Source organism: Petaurus breviceps, unplaced genomic scaffold, assembly GCF_028583685.1.
Source record: "Petaurus breviceps papuanus isolate PSGF00001 unplaced genomic scaffold, PetGlider_PUasm1.0 174, whole genome shotgun sequence".
Taxonomy (NCBI): Eukaryota; Metazoa; Chordata; class Mammalia; order Diprotodontia; family Petauridae; genus Petaurus; species Petaurus breviceps.
The window spans coordinates 57,130,239-57,151,990 of NW_027185761.1; the positions used below are offsets into that span (position 1 = coordinate 57,130,239).

The window sequence follows — 21,752 nt, forward strand, 5'->3', positions numbered from 1 at the left end:
AATTACTAGGGCTTTCTCTCCACTGATTGTCTCCATTTTATCCTCTACGTGACTTGCATGTGTTTGCATGTGTTCTCCCCCACTACCCTGGGAGCTCCTTGAGAGCACAGACTGTCTTCTGCCTATATTTGTATCCCTGGCACTTAGCACACTGCCTAGCAAATAGTAGATGCTTTAAAAAATACTTACTGGGGGGCGGCTAGATGGCGCAGTGAGTAAAGCGCTGGCCCTGGAGTCAGGAGGACCCGAGTTCGGTTCTGGCCTGAGACACTTAACACCCACACAAAAATACTAACCGTGTAACCTTGGGCAAGTTACTTAACCCCAATTGCCCTCCAAAAGGCAAAAAAAAAAAAAAATACTTACTGGGGACGGCTAGGTGGTGCAGTGAACAGAGCACCGGCCCTGGAGTCAGGAGGACCTGAGTTCAAATTCGACCTGAGACACTTGACACACTTACTAGCTGTATGACCTTGGGCAAGTCACTTAACCCCAAATGTCCTGCCTTCCCCCCTCAAAAAAAATCCAAATGCTCATTGAAGCAGCTCTTTTTTTGGTGGCAAAGCACTGGAAATTGAGGGGACACCCATTGATTGGGGAATGGCTGAACAAACTGTGATACATGAATGTAGTGGAATACTATTGTTCCATAAGAAATGACGAGCAGACGGACTTCAGAAAAACCTGGAAAGACTTATATGAACTGATACTGAGTGGCATAAGCAGAACCAGGAGAACACTGTACACAGAAACAGCCACAGTCTGGTTCAACTGACTTTTATAGACTTACCTCCTCTTCACAATGCAAGGAACTAAGATATTTCCAAAAGACTCATGTTAAATGCTAGCCACATCCAGAGAAAGAACTATTGAGTCTGAATGCAGATAGAAGCAATCTATTTTCTCTTTTTTTGTTTTTTCTTTCTCATGGATTTTCCCTTTTGTTCTGATTTTTCTTTTACAACATGACTAATGTGGAAATATGTTTAATATGATTGTACACGTATAGCCTATGTCAGATTGCATGCCCTCTTGGGGAGGGAGGAAGAAATCAAAATATTATAAAAGTGAAAGTTGAAAACTAAAAAATAAAATTAAAATAAATAGAAGTGCTAGGGTGGCACTGAAAATAGAGCATGATGAAGAAGGAAGAATCAAAAATAACTTTAAGGCTTTGAGCCTGAGTAATCAATGAGGTCAAGGCACATTTATAGAAATAAAGAAATAAGGGAGGAAATTTTGTTGAAAAGATAGTTCATAATAATAAAAGAAAAATTTAAATGAGTTCCATATTTTAAAAAAGGCTTCTTGACTGAGAAATAAAGTATGTACATACCTGAACAGAGAAGAATTAACTCGGAGGGCACAGAGGCTAACCAATCAATCACTCAGTATTTTTATGAATGGGGCACAGAGTGTAAAGCCAAGGGGGAAATGTAACCTGAAGATGCAGGTGGAGAAGGAGATCACGTGGATGGTGTCAGTGATGCAAATAAAGAAGGAAAGAAAGAAAAGGACAATGAAACATGTAAAAATACAGCTAAGAAAGCTCACAGAACGGGAGCCAGAAAAGGAGGACAAGGGTATTATTACTGTGCTAAATTTCATATACACCTTTAAAAACTATGGGACTGAAGTTCACATTTGCACATTTGATCCTGTTTGGGGTTTTTATCTGTATATTGAAGTGTCTGTGTTTGTTGACATTTAAGTTGATAATAAAAAAGAAAAATCCCTTAAAGGCTGCAGCTGAATTGCTGGGGTCTGAGATGAATGGCTGGGTGTGAGCAGAGCCCAGGCCTGGAGGGAGGGCCTCTCTCCTTATGCTGTGAGCAGGGAGTCAGGCACCAGGCTGGACCAGCGCGGAGCCCACAAGCACAACCAAACTCAGCTCAAGCTGAGCTCGGCCTCAACCTTTCACGCTTCTCTTATTTCCAGGCTGTGTGTGGAGGGGGTTCGGGGGGGGGAGTGCTCCAGAATGGGGTTCATGGAGTGTCTCACTGGGTCTGGCTTGAAGGGCTCTGAGTTTACAACCAAGCTAATCTTTCAAGGTTCGTTTCACTCAAGGGAAACTCGATGATCTCTGCAGAACTCGTGTCAGGGCTTGTCAGGCTGTTTATGGGAGCTGCAGCTTTTCATTCTCAGGAGGTTTCAGGGATGGGGGATGTCATGGCCCCTCCCCACTGCCATGGAGACTTTTATCTCCCCTCAACTTTAGACATTAAATTAAGTATTTCTAAGAAATAAAAAGGAAGGAAGAAAAGAAAAAAGAGGAGGGGTGGGCTAGGAGCATTTAGATATGTGATTTTAGTGTGTGTGTCTGAGGGAGGGGGGGTTCCTGGAGAGGAAGCTTCCTCTACCAAATGCACATTAGGAACTATTCTGTGACATCACGTATCTAGAGCTGCTCTAATCTAACCCCCTCATTTTGGGGGACACTGAGGCACAGAGAGGTTAAGGGTCACACAGTGCCTGAGTCAGAATTTGAACTCCAGTCTTCCTGCCTCTAAGTACATTTCCCATCTAGCACATCACACTGCCTCTTGTGAAGCTACAATATTATGGGAAAATGTGTATTTTGGCTTCTTTCTAAACTGAGTGGTTCTTTTTTTAATGTCAGAATTCAGGAGATGCCTCTCTTCTTTTTTGATCCAGCTCCCAACTTCTAAAAGCTTGTTTGATACTAACCACAGTATAGAAGCCCTAGAACCCCAGTAACTAAACAGAAAAAGAGCTAATGCCTGCTGGCAGCCCCGCCCAGGAGCCTGGAGCCAGCTTCAATGGCCCCTCTTGGCTTTGCTTCTGGGACTTTCTCTAATGTCCTGATCGCTTCCCTTTGGGCGTCTTTTTGAAGGCACCGCCCCCCCCCCCCAAGTCTCCCTGGGACTCACTCACAACACCTGCTGTACAACAATGTGGGGAGGAAAGGTAACCACGCAGGAGCTGTGTGCTTTCAAGTCCAGGGAAGCCCCGAGTTCTGCATGCTCCCTTCTCTATGGGGGAACCACCCCCACCAGGCTGCGTGTGTGATCCCTGCCGTTAGCCATTTCTAGCAGAACCCAGGGTTCTTCTGATCCAGCCTTTCTGGAGAGCAATCTGGAATTATGCCCAAAGGGCTATAAATAAGTGCATACCCTTTGACCCAGCAATACCATTTCTAGGATTGTATCCCAAAGAGATCATAGAAGTGGGAGGAAGACCCATTTGTACAAAAATATTTATAGCAGCTCTTTTTGTGGTCGCAAAGAATTGGAAATTAAGGGGGTGCCCATCAATGGGGGAATGGCTGAACAAGTTGTGGTATATGCATGTTATGGAATACTATTGTGCTATAAGAAACGAGGAGGAGATGGACTTCATATTTACCCGGAGAGGCTTATACGAACTGATGCTGAGTGAGAAGAGTAGAACCAGGAGAAATTTGTACACAATTACAGACACAACGTATGTGTGATGACCAACTTTGATAGACTGGACTCTTCTCAGCAATGCAGGTTATAAGGTAGCCCCAAAAGACTCATGATAGAGAGAGATGTCTACATCCAGAGAAAGAACTAGAAAGAACAGAGTTTGAATCCAGATTGAAGCAAACTACCTGATCATTTTCTTTTTCTTGTTTGGTTTTATTTCCTCTTTACCATTTTTCATTCCATCTGATACAACCCGTCTTTATAACCTGACTAATGTCTAATGTGAAAGTATTTGCAGATCCTGTACTGGATTGTATGCCGCCATGGGGGAGGGAGGGGGATAGAATTTGAAACTCAAGGAATTGTGGAATTGAATCTTGTAAACTAAAAGTAAACAAACAAATTAATAAAATTAAATTAAAAAAAACAACACGGGGTTCTTTTAAAATGAGGCACATACTGCCTTCAACCATTTTTTTTCCTTATTCCCAAGCCCCTGGCCTTCATTTCATCCAAGTTTTCTTCTAATGAGCAGCTTAAGCCTGCAGCAACAAAGCACAGTAAAACACTTTGAGAAACGGAAGGGACCCCATAATCCTAGACCTAGGGCCATCCAATCCAACCTCTCATTTTACAGTAAAGGAAATTGAGGCACAGAGAAGTTACCATAACTTGCCTAAGGTCACAAGGGGAGTAAAGGGCTGGGCCAGGACTTGTGACTCCAAGATCAGCAGCCTTTTTACTGCATCTCACTGCCTTTCTCTCTCTTAGAGACAAATGACTCCAACTGCCCATTTTACAGACAAGGAAACAGAGGCCAAGAAACCTGACACAGAACTCTTTAGTCCGATGAAGCAGTTTCTAGGTCCCTGCCCCACACTGCATTTCACTGGGAGATGCTGAGCCAAGGTCCTGATTACAAATATTCCTGAGCATTTTGGGGGGTGGGGGGAGTCTTTGCATTCTATACATTGCCCTTACCAAGTGAGGCCTGGCCATGAGCCTGACACTTCCAAAGCCACCCATTCCTACTCTCCATCCATCCACCAAAGAAAGGAAATGAGTTGGAGATTTGGAATAAAGTGGCCCCTGAGCGACAAAAGGCACCTCCTCCTCACAGCTTAATTCCCAGGCCTCAAGCTCTGAGAGCTCCCCTGGTTTGGCCACTTCAGAAGAGGAAAGGCCCAGAGCGTGTGGATGCTTAGTCGGCCAGAACTAGTTCTCAGAAGAGCATCTTGGTCTTCACTACATTCTCTGACCCCTGAGAAAAATGCCTAAAGGAACTTGGGTCCTCATGAATCGAGGTTCCTCAGAGGCCTTGTCCTTAAAGACTTGAGCTACATACCGTCTGCTCGGCCTCGTGTGGCAGTCAGGGGGAGGCCCCAATTCAATGGGCCAGGTTTTGTTTCTCTTTCTTCAGAGATGTCTTGAATTAGTCAGTGGGGCATCAGGAAGGATTAGAAACGAAGCTGGTCTTCTCACTAAGTGCCAGTGTCTTAAAGTGTGCCTCTAAATGTGTATTCCTGCAAAGTTGTAATTTCTTCTGTTTGTTTATTTGGATTCTGATGTGTCTCCTGCTGAAATATCTGGCTGTGTCCAGACCACAGTGTGCCAACGTAAATACACATGTACATTTGGATTTGGAATAAGCATGTGCCTTTCTGAGACTGCATTGTCTGAAGGGAAGATTACTCTGGAAAAAGGCATCTCATCCCCTCGGATCTGGGGCTTGCAGGGACCCACCCTCCAGGTTCCAAAAGAAGGACAGAAGAGAAAGAAAATCCCCATCTCTCCTCCTCCTTTTTAGACGAATGTTGTGTTTTCTGGCTTTCAAACCCTGCCTTCTCAAACATGCTACTGGACTGTGGTCTACCTTGGGCCCTTTCTGATAAAACCATGAAGACAATCACCTGTCCCCAAAGAAAGAAACACGTATGAGAATGTTCAGGACACTTCGAGAATTGTCCTGTGGGCCCAGGGAGAGAAGCGGCATATTGATCCCCGGCTCACAGACACTGGATTGAGAATGTCAGTACATGCCCTAGTCTGGTGTTAAAATGAAACAGATTGAATGCTTCAGAGAAGATAATTCAGTCTTTGTCAATATTCCATCTAGAGGCTTAAAGAGAGGAAGGCAAGGTGCATGAAAGGACAAGCAGATCTATAAATGGCTCAGTCAAGATGCAAAGGATAATGTGTGTATGCACATCTCAATGCGGCATTTTTAGAGGTTTGGTCTGAGTGCCCGAAACATCAGCCTCCAGCTGCACAGGCTGCTGTCCCTCCCCACCCTTCTCTGTAGATGCAGCTCACCAGGCCTGGCACATGACAGGTGCCTAATGAATAACTGTCTGTTTAATGACCCTGACTTTTCCAGGCACTGGCACATGTGGTACTGTCTGTCCATTTGGAGCAACAGCTTTCCCCAACCCTGCCCACACTGTGTGGACCTTGCTGCCCCTCGTTTTCTATCCCGAAATAATAACAAGTCCATCAGTTCCTGTTCTCACTAAGAGTCAAAGGGCTTCATGAGATACATCAAGCCAACTTCCCAAGGCAAGCCAGGGAACTTTCTGAAATCCAAAACGTTGCATTCTGGGCCAATCTGCCAACTGAAAAACAGACGCTAAGACAGCCAGGGGGTTCTTTTGGCCAGGCAGAGGCTTAACAGGAGACGACAGGCATCAACAAGGATCAGTTCATTCTCTTCCTTTGTACCCCTAGCACCATGCACAGTGCCTAGCACAGAGCAGGTGTGCGACAAATGTTTGTGCATGGATTAATTCTCATCCTTGGCTAGAACTGTGGGAAGAAAACCTGCATCTCAGTACTGTTTCCAGCATTTAATTTCAAGGAAGAAGGAAGAGCTTTTGAAAGGGAAAGCTACCATCTAAGGAGCCAGATAGTCAAATATGACATTTATGTTTAGTCAATGTCTGCTGGCTTGGTAGTGGCATATTCTCAATTCAGACACCTGACAAAAATGGCTGGTCCTTTATTTGTGAAAGTTGAATTATAGGTGCTGGACAGTTTTGCCCACTGTTGTTACCTATACTAGAGATCAGGGGATTTCTTGGTTAGCATTATGGCTGTTCGTCTCCTCCCTCCTTCCCCCCCCAGCACACTGGTCTTTCCCAACATCCCCCTCCTCCCCACCATGCTGGTCTTTCCCAACACTCACCTGCAGACTGCTGTTGAGTAAATCGAAGTCGCTGTATCTTCTCACAATCTGCAGGGAACAAGACCACAGCATTTTGACTCAGCAGACATCCACCACCTCTCCAGGCCCACAGGAAAACAGTCATTTGATAAACATTTGTTGAGCAACTACTATGAATGAGACCTGGTCCTAAGCACCCTGGGGAATGTCTCTGAATCACACAACATCAGGGCTGGAAAGAGACTCAGATGAGGATCATCCGGCCCGACCTCCCACTTCACAGACAAGGAAACTGAGGGCTGGAGCAGTGAAGCCAAGGTCCCCCCCAGGAGGCCTTGAAGGCCACGTGAGGAGAAGGCCCTGAGGTGGGGGGACACAGACAAGAACGTGTGCTTCACCCCTTCCCGTGACTGAATCAAGGCACTAGGAGATTAAGGGTCAAAGGAAGGGGCAGACAGTGATCTGAGCCTGATGGGAGGAGGCTAGAACAGCGTGGGGAGGCTGGCTGGAGCGGGGGAGATGGGAGGAGGAACCCCCAAATGAGTGAGGAGTTGTGGCCAAGCAGTGGCCTCCAAGCTCCTAGAGGAGCCAGGCGGCTCTCTATGTCCTCCTGTCCTGCACAGTCATGCCTTCGGGTGCCTGCTGAAAGGCCCGGGGAGGTGACGGGCCTAATGTGTTTGGGGAGGCTGGAGCCAGAGTCTGAGGCCTCAAGTCTGGATTGTATCTCATAGGACACGGGAAGCCATGGAAGCTGAATGACAGATGGAGAAGGGAGATGAGTTAGAGGAGGTCCTGATAACCCAGGCAGGAGACAAGGACCTCAATGCAGTTGATGACAATCAAATCAAGAAGAAGCCATGACCTTGGACTAGGATGCGGTGAAAATGTGATGGGCATGGCCAAGGATGGTGGGAAATGCTGTGCCTGGTCTGAGTCAGGGTGCTTGGTGCAAATCCTAACTCAGCCTGTGAATTCTTGTGTGACCCTGGATAAGTCCCTTCACCTAAGCCTCAGTTTCCTCACTTATATAATGGACACAAGGGGAGCACTAAGCTTACCATGTTACTGCAAGGGATGCCCTCTGCAAACCTACATACCCTGGACAAAATGGAATTAGTATTGTCATCCGAAGGAGCAGATTTTGGTGACGAGAAATGACCAATTATGCTGATCGAAATGTTGTCCATAAGGAAAAAAATAGAAAGAAATCAAAAAGACTCATAGTAAGTGATGCCAAGGGAAGAAAGCAGCAGCAGGAGAACAAAATACACCAAAAATAGAGCCCTACATTAGGCAGCCTGGGGGCAACGTGGATAGAGCTCTGGGCCCGAGTTCAAATCCAGCTCCTCGCTGCATGACCCTGGACAAGTCATTTCATCCGCTTGCCTCTTTTTCCTCGCCTGGAAAATGGGGACAATAACACCACCTCCAAGTGTTGTGAAGATGAGATGGGGTGACATTTGTAAAGTGTTTTACAAGCCATACAATTCTTTAAAAGGCTAGCTATGGTTGTCATAATCACTGTCACATGAATGATGATGACTTCAGATGGTGACAAGCACCCAATTAAATGGATGAATTACACTGGCCTGGAGCGACTGCCCTTTCCCTCTGGACAAGCGGCTAGACCGCCAGGCTCACACCGCACCAGCAGCCCCTGCGCACACTTTGGGGTTTTCTGTAACTTTCAAAACTCTGAATGAAGTGGCATCTGCACCCACAGTCTTGTGGCGGGCTTCTCTGTGAGTCTCCTGTGGTTTCCGTTCTTTCTTTTTTTAGGCCGGAACTGTGATTCTGTTGAGAAGGGGACTTCTGCCGCGGAAAGGGCCTCTCCCAAAGCAGAGCAGGTGCCTGGTCTTGGGGAACTACATGGACCCCGAGGGGCTGCTCTCTGTGATGCTGAAACAAAATGTCTCAACAAAAATAAAACAGAAGGGCTCAGCAGCTGACAAAGAGATCTGGGAGTCGCTCAGATGCATGGGGGTGACGCTTCAAGCCGTGAAAGCAGCTGGATCCTCTGAGGGACAGGAAAACAGAGGTATGAGCCCTGACTCTGGGGAAATGCAGACTGGAAGGGGGCACCTTCCTGACTCCAAGTCCAGTATTCTAGCCACTGGACCAGCCGGCTGCCTGCCCTGCTGGAAAAGCATGGTGTCCCAGAGGCCCAAGAAGGAGAGCGTATGAAGAGAGGGCTGGTTAGCAGGGTCAGATGCAGCAGAGACAGTCACTGAGCGAAGGCCATTGGACCTATCACTTGGAGCCTTCAGGAGGGAAATTTTAGTAATGTGGGAAGAAGGGAAGCTAGAGGGGGGCTGGGTCAGGAAATGGGGGGACAAACACTGAGAGATGGGGCAAAAGGAAGAGAAATGGGAACAGAGCTAGCTCTGAGGGACAACATGGCCAAATAAAAATTTTGTTTTGTTTTCGAACAGTAAATAAAAGAGTGAAAAGTATTTTGTAAGCACATGCTGAGTGCCAAGCACTGGGCTAAGTGCTGGGAAATACAAAAAGGAGACCAGGCTTGCCCTCAAGGACCTTCCATTCTCCTGGGAGTGAGAACAGACCCAGTGGAGGTCTGCTGTTACAAGAGGCGAGCGACACTGGCAGAGAGGAAAGGGAATGGCTCTAAGTCAGATTTTCCCTATGAGAAAAACAAAACACTTTTACTAAAACCCACAATTGTCAGCTTCTCTTTTCTTATCTCCTCACCCCTCCCTCACACACAGATATTTGAGTCTTGGAAGTAGAAGAAAATAGTCTTTGATAAGACTACATCTGGCGGCTTATTTAGCCCAGGCACTTTGCAAAGTGTCCTTCCTGCCACAGGCTGGCCTGACTCACTGTCCCTACTTCACAGCTAAGAAAATATGGAAGCTCAGGCCCTGTCCGAGTTCACACAGCAGCAAGGGCAGTAGGAGGAAGCCCCAGGTCCCCTGACTTCCATCTGCTTCTTTCTACTCTGCCAGAACAAAAAGGAAAGTCTCAGCTCCCTCTTTGGGGCAGCCAGAAATGGAAAAGGCACTTTCTCTATCTCTGTCTCTCCCCACCACCCTCTTTCTCTCTCCTTCTCAAATCTCTCCTGTCCCTCTCTTTTTCTCTTTCTCAATCTCTCCCTCTCTTCTTCTTTTCTCTCCCTCCCCCCTTTCTCATTCTCTCTCTCTCTGCCTCTCTGTCTCTCTGTTTCTTTCTTTCTCTCTGTCTCACTCTGTCTCTGTCTCTGTCTCTCTCTCTTTCTCATGGCCAAAATGGCCAGTGGTTATAAGGGAGCAGAGAATCAGAGCAGACTGAAGCTAGTAGGAGCCTTGGATGGCAATATTCCCAATTTAGGCCTAAGGAAACCTAAACTCAGACAAAGGATGGTGAAAATCCAAGAGAAAGCCATGGACTTTGGAAAGAAATGGTGGCTTCTCCTTAGGCCTTGCCCAACTAGAGGCTGCTGGGAACACATCTCAACAGAGTAGCTCTATGTAAATGTTTATTATCTTTTCTCCATTTGAAAATCAAGTCCAACACACAAGTCTGAGTGACTGAAAAAGGGAAGCAGCATAGGAGGGAAGAGGCAAAAAGAGCTTCCATTGTCTGTCCTTCAGTTCTAGTGCGGGGTACAAGTTCCACCAACCTGCCCCATCTGCCCCTCCCCACCTAAAAAACCAACTAAGGAACACAACTACACAGCTACAGACACCCCCCCCCCCCCCCGCCAAGGAAGCACCATTTATCAATACCCAAGAGTTCACTGTTTTGAATTTTATCATGGCCCCCAAACCACAGCTAGAGGGTGGGTCTTTTCCCAAGCTGAAATATTTTTCAGTTATGAAAAAAATTACCTGCCAGCTGTTTTCTATGGAAATTCCTCTTTGCACACGAATGATGTACTCCTGAAAAATAATGAGGAAAAAACCTTACTTTGAAAAAAAAACACCCAAATAACCGACTCACAATAAACAAGCACAGAAAAGCTCAAAGCTGGAATTGATGGCAACTGTGAATAGGGAGAATGAGCCTTTGATGGGCAGCAGAACTTCATCTACGATGATCAAGTATAGGACGTGTGTCCTCCAATCAAATCGAAAGACCAGAATTAAGAAGCAAACAAAACGGTTTATGAAATTAATAGCATCAGTACTGGGTGAGATTAACACAGACTTCTTGGCCACCTCTTTTACTCCCCGAGGTTTAATGATCCCTCCTGTGGACACGATTCCCAAATCTATGTAGCCACATTAACAATTCCCCTGAACTCGAGTCCTGAGGGCCATTTCCACCTGAACATTCCACTGGCATTGCAAATTCGGCCCAACGTGCCTAAGACTGAATCATTCCCTTGGCCTCTAAAACTGCCCCCTCTCCTGCCCCAAACTTCCTTCTTCGGTCCTGACAGCCAGCCAACTGACCCCAGAATCCTGCCTCAGACTTCCCTTTTCCTTGTTGCCCCTCCCCCTCCATCTGATCAGAAACCAAGTGTGTGGCTCTCCAGTGCTCAGCACAGCACAGTGTGGGCATCTTCCAGAGCGCTCGCAAAATGGCTCCAGAAGTGAGCTGAGTATTTCTGAGAGACGAGGAATAATGCCCTAGGAGAGTGTGAGTTCAAGCCATCTGAAGATCACTAAAATGTCCACCTTAAAACATCTTTTATTGATATTTCCACAACAGGACCAACAAATAATTGTAATATTGCTCAAACATTAGTATCATTTTTACTTGATTTCATTTCTGGGTAAGGAAAAGGCAGTCTAGTCCTGTGATTTCCTCTTTGGGAGGAACTTCAGCATGGAAACCCCTTTTTACCAATGTAGATCAGCAACTCCCAGGCTTGAGAAAGCTGAGCTGCTGAAAGGAAGGATGGAATGGAAAGAGGGAGGGAGCAGAAGAAAAGGAAGTAAGAAGAAAGGAAAAGAAGCAAGAAGGGGAGGAGAAAGGAAGGGAGGGAGAGAGGGAAGGAGGAAGGAAGGAAGGAAGGAAGGGAGGGAGGGTGGAAGGAAGGAAGAAAAGAGGGAGAGGGGAGGAAAAAAGTAGGAAGAAAGGAAAAGAAGGGAGGGAAGGAAGGACAGAAGAAAGGAAAGGAAAAAAGGAGGAAGGAGGGAAGGAAGAAGGGAAAAAGGAAAAGAAGGAAGGATTTATTCAGTGCCTACTATATGACAGGCACTGTTCTAAATAAGCACTTTATAAGTATTATCTCATTTACTCCTCAAAGTCCTGGGAAGCAGTAACATTATTATCCCCATTTTACAGCTGAGGAAACAGAGGTAGGCAGAGGGTAAGTGACTTGGTCAGGGTCCCCCAGGGAGGATATGTTAGAGGCAGGCCTTGTAGCTGAAGGCGGTCTTCTGGACTCCAAGCTGGCAGGCCCCCCTACCCGCTCTTTTCTCTCTCTCTCTCTCTTTCTGTCTCTCTTGTCTCTGTCTCTGTCTCTCTCCTTTCTCTGTCTTTTTTGTCTCTCTCTGTCTCTCTGTGTGTATCTCTGTCTCTGTTTCTCTGTCTGTCTCTCTCTCTCTCTCTCCTGAAGGCAGAAAGAAGCTAAGGGGAATCAGGTTCTTGGTCCATAGCGGTTCTTTCCCAGCTCCATCCCCATCTCCTTTATTCATTTAGCGAATTCAGCGGTGGGCAGGGCCGGCTTGACCAGCCAGCTGCCTCCCCACCCCAAGCCCAGTGGCATCCTCTGTTAGTGCATGCGCCCGTGGCCCCTCTGGGAGGCAGTTTCGCCAGCACTGGATGGTCCTAGGGCAGAGCAGCGCAGGCCTCTCTTAAGAACCTATCCCTTGCAGTTCAGTGTCTCAATAGGACTTCAAAGGGGCCTCGGTGGCTTCATTTGTGAAATGAGGAGGCTGGACTCAGTGATCCCCATGGTTCCTTTCAGACCTACACCCAGGACTGCATGACAGGAGTCTGTCACAGACCCTTTCCCCCAAGGGGCTGAATCTGCCAGGATCAATTGGGGGTAACTGTCACACAAGAAACAGAAGCACGCTGTTGTTTTCACTGCTGTTCAGTTGTGTCTAACTCTCCATGACCCCATTTGGGGTTTACTTGGCAAAAATACCAGAGTGGCTTGCCATTTCCTTCTCCAACTTATTTTACAGATGAGGGTTAAGTGACTTGCTCAGGGTCACACAGCTAGACCACATCTGGAGTCTGATTTGAACTCAAAGTTTTCCTAGTTCCAGGGCCAGTGCCACTTGGCTGTCCCATACAAACCCATAGGATGGGTCTAAATGGAATGGAATGAGGTAATCAAGGAGGGCAGACAACCTGAAGACGCTGGGCTTGGAAGCCGAAATTCTTCCTACAGAGACTCTGGGGGTAATGAGTCCTCTGCTGTGCAATGGTCCCTTCTGGTGATGGTTCTGACTGCTCTGAACATTTCTCGCAGCATCAGAACTGGAGATCTGTGGTTTATAAATAAGAAGGTGATCCCTAATCACATCAGCTCACAGTCCCCGAAGATAGGCTGGGGTACTCTCTTGCCCAGAGGGCAAGGGCCAGCAGGGTCAGAGCAGGGATCTGAAAGCAGACCTGCCAGGCTCAGGGCCTACTCCACCACAGCCTCACACTCAGACAACTTGTGGAAACTGTTTTCTTGATCTCTGACACAAGAAACAATGTTCCTGCTCACAAGCACTTGTGGCATTCCAGACTCCCCAAGAGTTACAAAAAGGGCCCTATTATTGTTACAGAAAGTGACCCGGCCAGGGCTCCTAGGAGCTGGCTGCTAAGTATGCAAGGACAAAGCCTCTTAGTGTAACAACAGATAACCCTGGGACGGAGGGGGGAGTGTCTAGGCAGGCAGAGCACTCAGTGTGGGCTGGGCAGTTTGAGCAGAGAGGACTTTTCAGGCTACAAAGTAAGCCAAGGCTAAGTGCCCAAGAGCTGGGGCTGCTCCAGAGACAGGCCTGTCATATCTAGGACACGCTGAAGTCTGTAGTAGATGTGGGAGTTGGCAGGAACCCCCGGGTCCCACCTCTGACACTGGGTGAGACACTTCAACTCAGAGAGCCCGAGGCAGCTCCCTCCGAGAAGTCTTGGCAGAATGGTGCATGTGACATAGGCAGTATTCTCCCTAAGAGCTCCCTGCTCCCCATGAATCACAGGTTCTAACCAAAAGAACCTGGGTGTGGCAAACCTGGCAGACTCAGAGAAGAGAAGAAGGAAGGGAAGGGAGCTCAGCGTCATTGTAACCAATGAATAAGTATTTATGAATTATTAGCCCAATATTAATACCATAACATTGTCAACAGTATTAATAATTAATAAGCAATAATGAAGTATCAGCCTAGTCATTGCTGGCTTTATTAGCCTACTGGGTGCCAGTCTGAGGTACTGGACATACAAGGACAAAGAATGAAACAACTCTCCTCCAATAGCTGATTCTCTGGCCTCTGGCCTATACATCAGAAGCACAAAGGAGCACAGATTTAGACCTGAAGAGACCTTCAGAGTGGGCCAGTCCAAATCTTTTGATTTTACGGATGAGGGTGGAAAGGTGTGTCTCCCTGACATTACTGCTAAAATCAGAATTCAGCCCGCCCAGTGCTGAGCACAAGGCACACTAAAGCCTGGGTTCAAATTCTGCCTCAGCCCCATGCTACCTGCATGGGAAGGGCCAAGTTACTTAATTAACCCTTCCTTCTCAGCCTCGAACATCTCCAACTCTATAAAAAGGAAACAATGATCCCAGCCAATATCCATCTCCTTGGGTGGGCTGGTGCGAGGCTCCCAGGAGATAATCAAAGTAGCACTTACGTAAATGTTGGTTTATTATGACAGTTATCTCCTTCCCATCTTTCCCATGGTTTCCAGGTAGAACAAGCCCTGGGACAACGCGCTGTCCTGCTATTATGCGATTATACTGAGGGTTCTGGGGCTGCTGCCAAGTTGGGTGAAATAATTGCTTTTTGCATTCAGATAAAAGTATTGGGACATTCACTGATGCCCTGTGGGGACAGAGAAAGCATCTTAGAACTCATGGTCTATAATTATGGTGGAATATTATTGTGCTCTAAGAAACGATGAACAGAACGCTTCTTAGGAATCCTTCTGTGACTTCTGCAGTCATATAATTAGATAACAATAACATAACTCTAAGGTTATACATAAGACCCTCATGTGGAGGGAGAGGATCCAAGATACTTTAAAACTTCATCATGTGCTTCTGAGGGGCAGCCAGGTGGCGCTGCAGTGGACAGAACCCCAGGTGTGGCACTATCTATCATCTTTCTGAGTTCAGATCTGGCCCCAGACACTTACTAGCTGTGTGACCCTGGGCAAGTCACTTACCACTGTTTGTCTCTATTTTCTCATCTGTAAAGTGAGCTGGAGAAGACTATGGCAAATGACTCCAGTATCTTTGCGAAGAAAACCCCAAATGGAGTCACTGAGAGTCGGACAGGACTGAAATGAGTGAACAATATGCTTTCATCTCTCAGAGATGCCAGTGGAGGAAGGCTTAATGAAGTGAGCCCCCAGTTTATTCCTAAACACATCTGTGACCAAAGTGGCAGTGAGAGGAAAGGCGGAGACATCCAAAAGTGCTCAGGGCTCTAGGAGGAAGAAAGCAATCAGTCTGAGAGCTCCTCAGAACCATCTGCTGGCTTTGCTTTAGTGTCTGAACCCGGACTTCAGCAGGAAGCTGTTAATTGCCCATCGGGGCCAGTTGACACCCTCCGGACTGCTATAAATAAATCACACTTCCCTCAAGAGCCCCCAGATGGCACCCAATGGGAGTGGCCAATGGGAGCTGATGAAGAGGCCCCTGGAACACAGGATCTCACTGCCCTCAAGTAAGGGGTGCATGAGGAGGGCCCATGATGCTTGTCTCTCTGCCATGACCAGGTAACTCTTTTGTGTCCTAGGGGAGAAAGTAAGAGGGATGGAGAGAGGAACATGTCTGCTCTGCAGGCCAGCAGAAAAAATGAAATATTCTTTGAAAAGGAAAATGGATGAAGTATTTGAAGGTAAAAACAAAGAAGAGAAGCAGCAGGAAAGCCTGGCCTGAAGGTTCAAAGATGGGGAGAATAAGGCCGAGTGAATGCTTGGAGCTGTGTAACAGGCTTTTCTGAAGAGGGGGCAGACCCCACCAGAGGGGAGCGAGGCAGTGGGCAGGAGAGGAGCCCCATTACTGGTGACTGGTAACTCACATCTGATGTGCAGCGACAAACTCTGTGTGAAAAAGACACCGAGAGAAGATGGAAGCAAAGGCAGGTAACAGAAGCCAAATCCACACCCAAGACATGGCTGTGGATGAAACGAGGCCAGGAGGGTCAATGTCCAGGTGCCTGCCGTCTGACAAGGAGAACCATCTCTCTGGACGGGAGAAACAAAAGAAAAGTGATTCCTCTGCAGCTGGAACCCCAGACACACCAGGAGATGGAGACTTGACTGCCTGCACCAAGCACGTTCAGGCTCCAGTGAACGGCACTGAGAGGAGGGCACAAGGCTGGCGAGTGAGGAAAGAGGCCACAGGCCTGGGAAAGGGCAGATGTAGTCCAGGCTCCCTGACCAAAGAGGAGAAGGAGCCCAGATGCTGGACAGAGAAGCTTCAAACAAATACCAGGCAGCAGGAACCCCCGAGTGAAGAAAAGCATTTGAAAAGGCACAGACTGGAAAATAAAATCTTCACTAAAATGAGAAAGACATGAGCAAAATGCCACATATTTAACATCCTGTAGGGCAGGAGGTCTTAGCCTGGTGTCTCTGAACTTGGCTGCTGTTGGCTTTGTTAATCCTTTAATAATTATTCCAATAATTGGTTCTGTTTCCAATCCTCCCTATTTTCTGCATATATTCTGAAGAGGTGCCCGGGCCTCAGGGTCCAGGGCACACAGAAAGGGTAAAAACTGCTGCTCAGAGCATCTGGGTGGCCCCAAAGTGCCAGAAGCAATGGTGATGAATAGGAAAGCCAAGAAAGGTTTTCAAGGGGATATCAAGCAATCAGCAAGCATTTGTTAAGGTACATTCAGATATTAGGGGATAGAGTGCCTCAGACAGTCAGCAGCTGTGTGACCCTGGGCAAATCACATAACCTCACTGTCTGCCTCACTTTCCTCAACTGTAAAATGGGGCTCATAATAGTACCTGCCTCCCAGCGTTGTTGTGAGGATCAAATGACATAAGATCTATAACATGCTTAGCACAGGGACAGGCACATGGTAGGTACTTAATAAGGGCTTATTTTCTTCCTTCCCTCCCTCTAAGAATATCACAGGACCAACTAAAAGCTGGTTGGCCCAATGGATAGAGTACTGGACTTGGAGTCAGGGAAAAACTTTTGTTTGAATCCTGCCTCAGATGCAGACTAGCTCTGTGAGCTGGGGGAAGTTGCCTGACCTCCCTCAGACTCAGTTTCTCCATCTGCAAGATGGCGATAGGAGCTTCTTTGGTCTGGTCACACAGGACCACATAAGAGAACACACAAAAAGTGCTCTGCAAATCACAGCACACCACATCAATAGAGAGAGGAGCTGGGAGAGAATTTAAAAATCAATGTCCAGTTCAGTGACTAGACTGTGACCTTGGGGGATGAGGCCCTGGGTGCCCTCCTCTGACCCAGGGCAGTCATTCAGCTCCAAGCCACTCTCCCAATGAAAGTCACTGGACAGGGGGCAGATTGCATGAACGGAGGAGTTGCCCACACTGAAGAAATAAGAGCCACAGCCAACATTTAAGCTCTTTCCATATATCATCTCATTTGAGCTTTGAAGCAATTCCGAGTGGGAAGTGCTGTTATCAGGAAGCTCCATTACAAATGGCCAAACTGATACATACAGAGGTTAAATGACTTGCCCAGGGTCACACAGCTAGTGTCTGAGGTGGGATATGAACCTAGGCCAAACACACCATTCACTATGTGAACTGCATAGGCCTAGACTTGAAAGGGGGCGAAGGGGAAGGAAAGAACAGATTCTGCAGACGGGAAGCCAGTGAGCTCAATTTCAATTCCGAACAAAATACTAGAAATCCAGTCTCCAAACTATGGTTTGTGAATGCCCAGAAAAGGAAGAGGTAATGACTAAGGGGTGTCTCTGACTTAGCTTTAGTCACCATGAGTCAGCTTTGTCTCCTCCTCTGACAGGTTTCCTGGACCACTGGCCCTAGGGTCATGTGGAAGACTGCGCCTATCTAGATGGCAGTTATCTGACCAAACCTCTCCTGCTGTGCTGTGGACAATGTGGGAAGACGTCACATGAGCTAGACAAGATACAGACACGGCTGGCTGCATGACCAGATCGTCCAACAGATGCCTCCAAGGAAGGCAAGAGGCCGTTCCTGGTCCTTGGGCTGCCACTAACTTCCATCTGCTCTCTAACAGCCTTGTATGTTTCTATTTATTTAGATGTTAGAATATAAGCTCTATGAGAGCAAGGACTGTTTTTCCTTTTCTCTGTATCTACAGCCTACCCCTTACATAGCATGCTCTTAAGAAGAGACAAAGAATGGCCTCTTTAATCTAGTTAAAAAAAATCAAACTGGGAGGGGAAAGCCCTTAGGGTTTCTGGTCAAAACAGAAACAATCTCTATTGGTGACTTTGCTCAGCCCTCCATGATGACATGGTCTTCTTCCAGAAAGAAGGACACCGAACAAGAAGAAACTCTTAACAAATGCTCACTGATCTGGAGACTGCTGGGTGGAGAACCTCAGGTATTTGTCCTGGGTCTTCCAGGGTTCCACATTTGAATCAGGACTTGAAGGAGGCCGGAGATGGAACTCTACTCAAATTCTGCAGATGAGAAGTCAGGAGGACTGAATGACTTAGTTGGGATTCAAGAAGACCTTGATATTCAACAACACTGGGCCAAGTCTGGGAACAGGAAATTTAATAAGGATAAATGTAAAGTCTGCAGTTGAGATTAAGAATTGAGCTGTATGAGTAAAGGTATGGCTCAGCAGCTGCTTCCAGACAAAAGATCCGGGAGTTTTAGAGGACTGAAAAATCAATAGAAGAGAACTGCACGGCAAAGTGTGCACATGTGTGTACACGCATGTGCACACACACACACACCAATGTAAGCCTAGGCTTCACTGAGAGGCATAGTTTGGAATAGAAGGGAAAGAAGAAAGGGGCGGCTAGGTGGTGCAGTGAATAGAGCACCAGCCCTGGAGTCAGGAAGACCTGAGTTCAAATCTGACCTCAGATACTTAACACAAAAACTAGCCGTGTGACCTTGGGCAAGTCACTTAACCCCAAATGCCCTACCTTCCCCCCCCCAAAAAAAAAAAAAAAAAAAAAAGGGAAAGAAGAATGCCTCTCTCCCCTGCTCTGATCAGACCATAGCTGGAGGACTATGTTCAGTTCTGGGGCCAAATTTTTGCTAGGAAGGATGTGGATACACTGGACAGTGTCCAGGAAGGCAACCATAATGGTGACGGGCCTCATGACAAATAAAAACCAAAGGACTTGGGGGAAGGTGGGTAGGCCAAACATGAGAGACCAAAAGGAAACATGGTGGCTGTCTTCACATGTGGAAGAGGCTGTCATGAGGAAAAAGCATTGGTCATGTTCTATTAGGTCTTGAAGGGTATAGCTCATGCACCAGTGGGAAGCTGTAGAGTGGTTGCTCCGCCTTCATCCCAATCAAGCTACCCCAGCATGGGATGGGCTTTCTTAGGCAGTTGGTAGATTCCCTTTCAGCAAGGACAGGACAGTCGTTTGTTGGCCCTCCTAGAGGGGATTCTTGTTCAGCTATACATTTGGGCCAGAATGAGCCTCTCAGAGTCCCTCTTAATCCTGAGTTTCCATCTTCCATCTAGGGGTCACACAAAGCAAAGAAATTCTACAGAAGATAAGGCAATTTTTCTCAGAAATATAACTAGTTGGGGCGGCCAGGTAGCACAGTGAGTAAGAGCACCGACCCCAGTGTCTGGATGACCTGGGGATCGAATCCCACGCTCAGACACTTAGCACCACACCCAGAAATAACTGGCCGAGTAACCTTGAGCAAGATACTTAACCCCAGTTGCTTTAAAACCAAAAAAAAAAAAAAAGAAAAAAAAAAGAAATATAACTAGTTAACTTGATGAGAAAAGTTTGTCAACCAACTTCAAGATGTTACAATTCTTAAGACCTCTAGATGCTACGTGTGTGATAGGGTCAGGAGGAAATTCTCCCACTGCTCTTAGCACATCTCTTCATACGCACAATCCTGGGAAAACCTTTCCACATTACCCAAGGTATCTAACATCTAGGCCTCAGGCTTCATCAAAGCAAATTGTTCTCCTGCGACCACTAAGAACTTCATTGCCTGCAGAAGGGTCTCCCTGTCCTATCCTCAGCTCACGTCAGCAGCACAGGATTCTCCAGCAAAATGTCCCAAGACCTCCAAAGGAAACTAACACGTAAGCATGTAAAACAGACTGTGACAAGCAGGCGTGTGAGGCCTGTAATGATAAAAGCTGTCCCCGTGTCCAAAGGACAACACAATGCTCAAAAGGGGGAATATGGGCCAGGGTTCAAGGCCACCCGGTGTCCACGCCAGCCAAACAAACAACTGTGTGTGTCTGTATCTTGATGAATTCTCCTATCTGTATTGTAACTCCTGTCACTTCCCCATGGTTCCTTCCTTCTTCCTTCTTCTCCTATCATCACCACATCCTTTATTCTAGTGGAGCAGAGCCAGAAAAACTCCAAAGAATGAGGGCAGCAAGACCAGAAAAACCTCCAAGGCCCAGCATGAGGGATGTAGTTTAATATTGTCACAAGACACTAAGTCAGTGGCTCAGGGAAGGAGTGTTCCCATCTTCCTCAGAGCACTGAGGGTGGGAACCATCCATTTTAATTCATGAAGTCAGAAATATTCTTCCCTCAAATCTGGGCACCAGAATTCACCAAGGATGACTGAGTATTTTTTTTTCCCCATTTAATAGTAATTTTTTTCCAATCACATGTAAAGAGTTTTCAACATTCACTTTTACAAGATTTCAAGTTCCAAATGTTTTTTCTCTCTCCCTCCTTCCTCTCCTGCCTCCCCAAGAGGGTATGCAGTCTGATCTAGCCTACACATGTACAATCCTATTAAACACATTTCCACATTAGTCATGTTGTGAAAAAAGAATCAGAATAAAAGGGAAAAAGCATAAGAAAAAAAGAGCAAATAGTCTGCTTCTGTCTGAATTCAGACTCCACCGGTTCTTTCTCTGGAGAGCATTTGAGGGTGACGGATTGTTATGGGCAGCTCAGTAGTGTAATGGATAGAGTCCTGGGGAGGATGGAGTCAGGAAGATCTGAGTTCAAATCTGATCTCAGACAAGTATTAGCTGTGGGACCTGGGCAAGTCACTTAACTACTCTCTACCTCAGTCTTCCCATCTGTAAAATCGGGATAATAGTAACACCTGCCTCTCAGGACCAAATGAGATGATGATCACATGACTCTTAGCAGTGTTTGGCACACTACAAGCACTATATGAATGTCAGCTATTAGTATTATTATTATTTTTTAAAGCAATTGGGGTTAAGTAACTTGCCCAAGGTTACACGGCCAGTTATTTTGTGTGAGTGTTAAGTATCTGAGGCTGGAACTGATCTCGGGTCCTCCCGACTCCAGGGCTGGCACTCTTACTCACTGCGCCACCTAGCTGCCCCTATTAGTATTATTATTTATAAGCCTAGTCTATACAAATGTTTTCGTGTTTATGCAGTATAGTCCAAATAATGCTTACCCAGGACACTTTAAGTAAGCCAAAGAGTTTTTAAAATGCATTTATCTACATAATTCCAATCTGTAGCACAATGCTCTGCCCAGATGGTAAATAAATGTTTGATGAACTGGCTACAACTGGCATTGCAAGTGGTCTTGGTTTGTTGGCATGCTTAAAAACAATTCAATCCAAACCATGTATCCACATGTGCCAAGATAACTTTTATGAAAGCTACAAGGTAGTAAATGGGCAACAACTATGTCCAACATTGTAAAAGGGTGTTCAAAGTCAGAATTTAAGATAAAGAAGAATAGAAATGGGGATCTGTGCTTTCACTGGCAGGAGGAACTCCAAGGTGAGGAAATTCCCTCCACCAGTGCAGGTCATCACTGCCTGGAGAGTGCCTGATGTTAGGTGACTTGCTCAGGGTCACACAGCCAGTCTATAAGGGGGGGGGGGACACCAGGGCTTCCTGACTCCAAGGCCAGCAATTTTTTTTTCACCCAAAGAATCAGAACAAAACAGGAAAACATGGTGTTATCTCTGCCCAT

General features: G+C 46.6%; 1 protein-coding gene across 5 annotated transcripts in view; it reads right to left on the reverse strand.

The window, feature by feature from the left end:
• PXK (PX domain containing serine/threonine kinase like) overlaps window positions 1-21,752 on the reverse strand; it is a 95,315-nt gene that overhangs the window by 48,688 nt on the left and 24,875 nt on the right. For all 5 annotated transcript variants that reach the window (XM_069084245.1, XM_069084244.1, XM_069084248.1 and 2 more), the window contains exons 2-3: window positions 10,398-10,448; window positions 6,592-6,639 (exon numbers count right to left, since the gene is read on the reverse strand). In XM_069084245.1, the coding sequence (XP_068940346.1) occupies window positions 6,592-6,639; window positions 10,398-10,448 (99 nt within the window). The remainder of the gene's footprint in view (window positions 1-6,591; window positions 6,640-10,397; window positions 10,449-21,752) is intronic.